Source organism: Lipotes vexillifer, unplaced genomic scaffold (assembly GCF_000442215.2).
Source record: "Lipotes vexillifer unplaced genomic scaffold, Lipotes_vexillifer_v1.1 scaffold1129, whole genome shotgun sequence".
NCBI lineage: Eukaryota > Metazoa > Chordata > Mammalia > Artiodactyla > Lipotidae > Lipotes > Lipotes vexillifer.
This window is the reverse complement of record NW_006789022.1, coordinates 1,189,202-1,195,222: the sequence shown is the minus strand read 5'-3', so window position 1 is coordinate 1,195,222 and position 6,021 is coordinate 1,189,202. Positions and strand designations below refer to the sequence as shown.

General features: G+C 58.5%; 1 protein-coding gene across 2 annotated transcripts in view; it reads left to right on the top strand.

Moving 5' to 3' along the window:
• The first annotated feature begins 17 nt into the window (after positions 1–17).
• SCYL1 (SCY1 like pseudokinase 1) overlaps positions 18–6,021 on the top strand; it is a 12,245-nt gene continuing 6,241 nt past the window's right edge. For both annotated transcript variants that reach the window (XM_007462002.1, XM_007462001.1), the window contains exons 1-8: positions 18–128; positions 481–621; positions 828–950; positions 1,031–1,257; positions 1,701–1,791; positions 1,868–2,023; positions 4,368–4,526; positions 5,913–6,020. In XM_007462002.1, coding sequence (XP_007462064.1) covers positions 18–128; positions 481–621; positions 828–950; positions 1,031–1,257; positions 1,701–1,791; positions 1,868–2,023; positions 4,368–4,526; positions 5,913–6,020 — 1,116 coding nt within the window. The remainder of the gene's footprint in view (positions 129–480; positions 622–827; positions 951–1,030; positions 1,258–1,700; positions 1,792–1,867; positions 2,024–4,367; positions 4,527–5,912; position 6,021) is intronic.

Here is a 6,021-nt window from a genome sequence, read left to right as displayed (position 1 = left end):
CGGCGGCGGCGGGGACGATGTGGTTCTTTGCCCGGGACCCGGTCCGGGATTTCCCGTTTGAGCTCAGCCCGGAACTCCCCGAGGGCGGCCCTCCCGGGCCCTGGGTCCTGCACCGCGGCCGTAAGAAGGTGAGAGCGGCGCCGCTCCGCAGGCCGCAGCGGACCTCGGTCTCGCCTAGTCAGCGCCGCCGGCTCCGCCGCGTCGCGCCCGCCTGACGTGGCTGCGGAGCCTCTAGGGCTACGGGCCGGGGGAGGGGGACGGGCAGTGCCGACGTGGCGAGCGGAAGGACCGAGGGACCGACAGGCGGACCCAACCAGGGTTACGTGGGCCCGACTCAGTCCCCAAGGGTTGACTTGGGGAGAGACCAGCCCAGCGGCCCTTCCTTTCTGGCACTGAACCAGCTCCGGGGACCATCTCGGAGGTGGAGTGGTCTGCCCGGGACCCGGCCCACACACCTGAGGCCGCTCTGCCCTCCCACAGGCCACAGGCAGCCCGGTGTCCATCTTCGTGTATGACGTGAAGCCCGGCGTCGAAGAGCAGACCCAGGTGGCCAAAGCTGCCTTCAAGCGCCTCAAAACTCTACGGCACCCCAACATCCTGGCCTACATCGATGGGCTGGAGGTACCTACCTGCTGCTCAGTCTGCCCTATCTCTGCCTTTCACTTTTTCCCAGTCTCCCACTCCTGTCTTTTGCCTTCCTGCCGGTTTCCAGCCCTTCTGCCCCAGCGGCCCCCAGATTTGACTTCCTCTTCTCCACCCCTCTCCCCATCATGTCTCTCATCTCGCCTTCCTCTCGCCCCATCCCTGGTACCCCGTGTCCCCTTCAGACAGACAGATGCCTCCACATAGTGACAGAGGCTGTGACCCCGCTGGGAGCGTACCTCAAGGCGCGAGCAGAGGCTGGTGACCTGAGGGAACTGGAGCTCTCCTGGGGGCTACACCAGATTGTGGTGAGGTGGGGGGCAGTGGTGATGAGAGCAGGGATGGGGGGCTGCAGCTACTGGGCTGTGATGGCTCCTTCTGCCCCCAGAAAGCCCTCAGCTTCCTGGTCAACGACTGCAGCCTCATCCACAACAATGTCTGCATGGCCGCTGTGTTCGTGGACCGCGCTGGCGAGTGGAAGCTTGGGGGCCTGGACTACATGTATTCAGCCCAGGGCAATGGCGGGGGACCTCCCCGCAAGGGGATCCCCGAGCTTGAGCAGTACGACCCCCCAGAGTTGGCCGATGGCAGTGGCAGAGCGGTCAGAGAGAAGTGGTGGGTGACTGGGGGGCGGATGGTGGCATGCCCCACCCTGCCCTATTCTGGAAGCCCCTGCAGCCTCAGGACCCTAGATTAGCTGGTACTCCCCTATCCCCTGCCACCTGGCTGGGGAGTAAACTAGGGTCCTCAGGGTGGGGCCCACTCCTTGCTCCCAGGATCCTCAGGGAGGTAGGGCAGGATAAACACAGGCTTTGGGGTCAGGTGGTTCTAAATTTTAAAGTTGTGTGACCTGGGGTGGATGTCCTTGCTTTTCTGAGCCTCAGTTTCCTTATCTGTCAAATGTGGCTAATGAAACGTGCTTCTCGGGGCTGATGGGAGGATTAGCTGAGGAACACAGCCCAGGGTTTGCCATGCAGTGAGTGCCTAGTGCCCAGGGTAGATTGGAGGCCTATGCTCGCAGGTGGCAGGGCCTTGAGCAGCTCTGGTCACTGCCTCAGGTCAGCTGACATGTGGCGCTTGGGCTGCCTCATCTGGGAAGTCTTCAATGGGCCCCTACCTCGTGCATCCGCCCTACGAAACCCTGGGAAGGTGAGTGTCTGACCCCACCCGGCCCCTCTCCACCAGCCAGCCAGCCCCTGCCCTGACCCTGACGCTTCTCCCACAGATCCCCAAGTCACTGGTGCCCCATTACTGTGAGCTGGTTGGAGCCAACCCTAAGGTACGTCCCAACCCAGCCCGCTTCCTGCAGAACTGCCGGGCACCTGGTGGCTTCATGAACAACCGCTTTGTGGAGACCAACCTCTTCCTGGAAGAGATTCAGGTGAGTCCCCTGCCCCACCCTGGGCTCTGGCCCTACGTTTCTCACCCCTGTGTCCCCTCCCCACTTTATAGGCTCCCTGATAATTAGACCCCAGGAGACAAGCACAGACTGTGGAGCTAGGCTGTCTGGGTTCAAACCCTGGCTCCAACTGTTATTTATGTGTGACTTCTCTTGGATGAAGTTCAGTCCTAATAACAGCACCTACTTCAAAGGAGCAGGGTGAGGAGTCAGTGAGTTTGAATTGCATAGTGTAGTTTCTGGCACATAGTGGGTGCTTAGTGACTGCTCCTGGCACTCTGTTAACTGGCCCTGGCCCTGAATGTTGGGCTGTGTTGTGGGTAGCAGGGTGGGGAGGGAGAGTCAGACCCAGATCCCTGCTCTCAAGGATCTAGTGGGGGGTAAATGGACCAGGTCCCCAGCCTTGGGGACCCTCACTGGGGGAAAGGGACAAAAAACCCATAAATGAGGAAAGCTGTGCTTCCTGGAATGTGGATAAGTGCCGGGAAGGAAAACAGTGAGGGTTGGGTGTTTAGGGAGGGGCTCTCTCAAGGGTGATGTTTGAGCTGTGACCTGAAGGGTGTGAAGGTGGGAGTCATGGGGATGGTAACTGGGGAAGAATGTTCCAGGCAGAGGGAACAGCAAATGGAAAGATGGTGAGGAGGGACCCCTCAGCTTAACCTCATTGAACCTCAGTTTCCATATCTGCTCAGTGAGAATAACTATTGTATCTGCTAACCCATAGCACTGTTGTAGGGAATGAAGGAGGGAGGCTCTGCCCTGGACACCCGCTCTGACCCGGCCTTGTGTGGGGCACACAGAGAGGTGACTGAGAATCCGGAATGGGGGAGGAGTGATAGACACTTCCACAGACCTCGATGGTCTGTGGAATCTTGACTCATAGGGGCTGGGAGGCCTTCCGAGGATGGGAACCTGAGCTGAAGGAGAAGGTGCTGGAAACGCGGAGCCCTGTTGCCTCCTGGGCAGTGTAGGGACAGCAGGAGCTCTGTTACGTGGAGTTCGTCTTCTCACATGGCTGGCTCTGCCGGGCTGCCCTTCTCCGTAATATGTGCCCCACAGGAAATAGGCTGTTTCTGGCGGGTCCCGACGAGAGCGTGGGAGGGCAGTGCCCAGCGGCCCCTCTTCCCATCACTGAGCGCAGCGGTGGAGAGAGCCCGGCTGTGACTTTCAGTGTGCGACCTTGGATGCGGTTTGGCCTCTCTCTGGGCCTTTGCTCCTCTGAACCCTGTCGTCAGAGCACCAAGCCTGCCTCCCACTCTAGATTGAGCTGCTCAAGGGCCGACCAGGTCCTCCCCACCCCCAGTTAGAGATCACCTCTTCTGGCCCAGGCAGCAGCTCTGGTGGTGACGGTACAGCAGAGAGCACAGGGACTTTGGAAGCGTACAGGACAGGGTTATAATCCACGCCCTACCATTCCTGCCTGGTGACCTTGAGCCTCAGTCTCCTCCTTTGAAAATGGGGGAATGACAGCACTTCTTCACAGTCTGTAGCACAGCAGAGGTGCCACACCACCGGGTCATACCCTTCCTTGACGGCTTCTTAGCTGTGTAACTTTGGACAAGCTCCTTGCCCTCTCTGTGCCTCAGCTTCCTCATTGGATTATTTCATCTGTGTAAAGGTTTTAGCACATAACCTGCCTGGCACGTAGTTTGTGCTCAGGAAGTGTGAGTTGTGGGTATTACAGCCTTGGGGAGGTTAGGAGGACTGAAGGAGACCATCGAGCTGACAGCCTGGCCTGTTCGGCCCCAGTGGGAGGACGAGCTCTTGGGGTAAACTGCACCTCATCCCTGCCTTTCCACAGCCTGCCACGACCTACACCCAAGGAGCTGCAGGTGTGCCCAACCCAGCCAGGCCCAGGGTGCCAGAGTAAGCCCCTTGGCCTCACTAAGCCTGTTTTCTCGTCTGTGCCGTGGGGTTAATGGTACTCACACCTTGTGTTGTCCTGAGGAGCAGAGGCAACGCTGATAAAGGGCTTGATCCCCCTAGTGGCTGCTTTCACAGCAACAGGCCAGGTGGCAGTGACAATAATGACGGTCACTGACTGAGCGCCTCCAGTGTGCCGGGCAGCTTTCATGTGCGTTTTCTGGTTGAATCCTTGGCACAGTTCTGTGAGACAGTACAGTTACTACCCCATTTTACAGGTGGGGGAACTCGCCTAAGGTCACACGGCTAATAAATGGGAGAGTTGGGATTTGAACCCAGCCCATCTGGCACCCCAAGCTTAAGTTTACCTTCGGGTTGGAGGTGACCCCCGTCCTTGCCGTGGCTGACAAGACCATGACCAGGCTGATTTCCCGCTCCCTGCATACTGTCCATGCTCCTCCAGATCAAAGAGCCAGCCGAGAAGCAAAAGTTCTTCCAAGAGCTGAGCAAGAGCCTAGACTCGTTCCCTGAGGATTTCTGCCGGCACAAGGTGCTGCCCCAGCTGTTGACTGCCTTCGAGTTTGGCAGCGCGGGGGCTGTTGTCCTCACGCCCCTCTTCAAGGTGAGTGGGCCCTGGAGCCTCAGGAACTGTGGGCCCAGAGACTGGCTGAGTAGGTCTGAAGGGCAGAAGAGAGGCCAAGGGCGCGGCCAGCCTCGCTGGTGTCCTGGCAGGGGCAGCCTGGTCAGGAAGATCCAAGCCCACGTGACGGGGAGCTTTTTTTTTTTAATATATGTACTTTTTTTTTTTTTTAATTTTATTTATTTATTTATTTTGGCTGTGTTGGGTCTTCGCTGCTGTGCGCGGGCTTTCTCTAGTTGCGGCGAGCGGGGGCTACTCTTCGTTGCAGTGCGCGGGCTTCTCACTGTGGTGGCTTCTCTTGTTGCGGAGCATGGGCTTTAGGCACACGGGCTTCAGTGGTTGTGGCTCGCGGGCCCTAGAGCGCAGGCTCAGTAGTTGTGGCGCACGGGCTTAGTTGCTCCACAGTATGTGGGATCTTTCCGGACCAGGGATCGAACCCGTGTCCGCTGCATTGGCAGGCGGATTCTTAACCACTGTGGTTGTGGCTCGCGGGCCCTAGAGCGCAGGCTCAGTAGTTGTGGCGCACGGGCTTAGTTGCTCCACAGTATGTGGGATCCTCCCGGACAGGGCTCGAACCCGTGTCCCCTGTATTGGCAGGCGGATTCTTAACTGCTCTCCACCAGGAGGAGGAGCTTTGACATCCAGTGTTTCAGCAAGTCAGGGTCACCTGACCAGCTGTCAGGGAGGTGGTGGGGACTTCTCGTCCCTGGGGAAGGGACACCCTGTGCCTCCAAAATTCTTTTTCCAAACACTCCTTCCTTCAGAGCCTATAGCCCTTCCTCCATTTCCTCAAGACATCCTCCCTGGTCTGACCTGGGCACTCTGGTTCCCAGGGCCCAGGGGATCACCTGCTCACCACCTCACTTGCCTTCCTCCTTCCTGACCACTCGGCACTTAGCTCTCTTGGCTTCTAGTGGCTGGATCCTCTCCCCCTCCTCAGACCCCAGCCCACTGTTACCGGGGCGCCTGCCATTCCCCGCTCGGTGGGAGAACCCTTTCCCCAAAGGAACTTGGCATGCGGAAAGCGGGGAAGATGGCAAGTAAATCTTGTGGAGCTGAGAACCCCCAGAAATTATAGGCAGAATTCTGTGTGCATGTGGTGTTTAGGTGCTTGATTATAGGGAAGGGCACAGAGCTTTTGTGAGCCTCCTAAGAAAGGCCTTGACTCAGAAGGGTTAAGGGCAGCGCTGACTGAGACAGAGTACAGGGCAGAGGGGCTGCTGAGGATGTGCCTGCCCCACCCCACCGCCCTCACCCCGTTCCCACTCTGGGAAATCAGCAGGGAGCCTGAGGAAGTTAAATGAGCCCAGTGAAGTCATCTCACTCCTGTGGACGGAGCTGAGCCCCTCTTCCCGCGCCTTCTCTCAGGTGGGTAAGTTCCTTGGCGCTGCGGAGTATCAGCGGAAGATCATCCCTGTCGTGGTCAAGATGTTCTCATCGACTGACCGGGCCATGCGTATCCGCCTCCTACAACAGG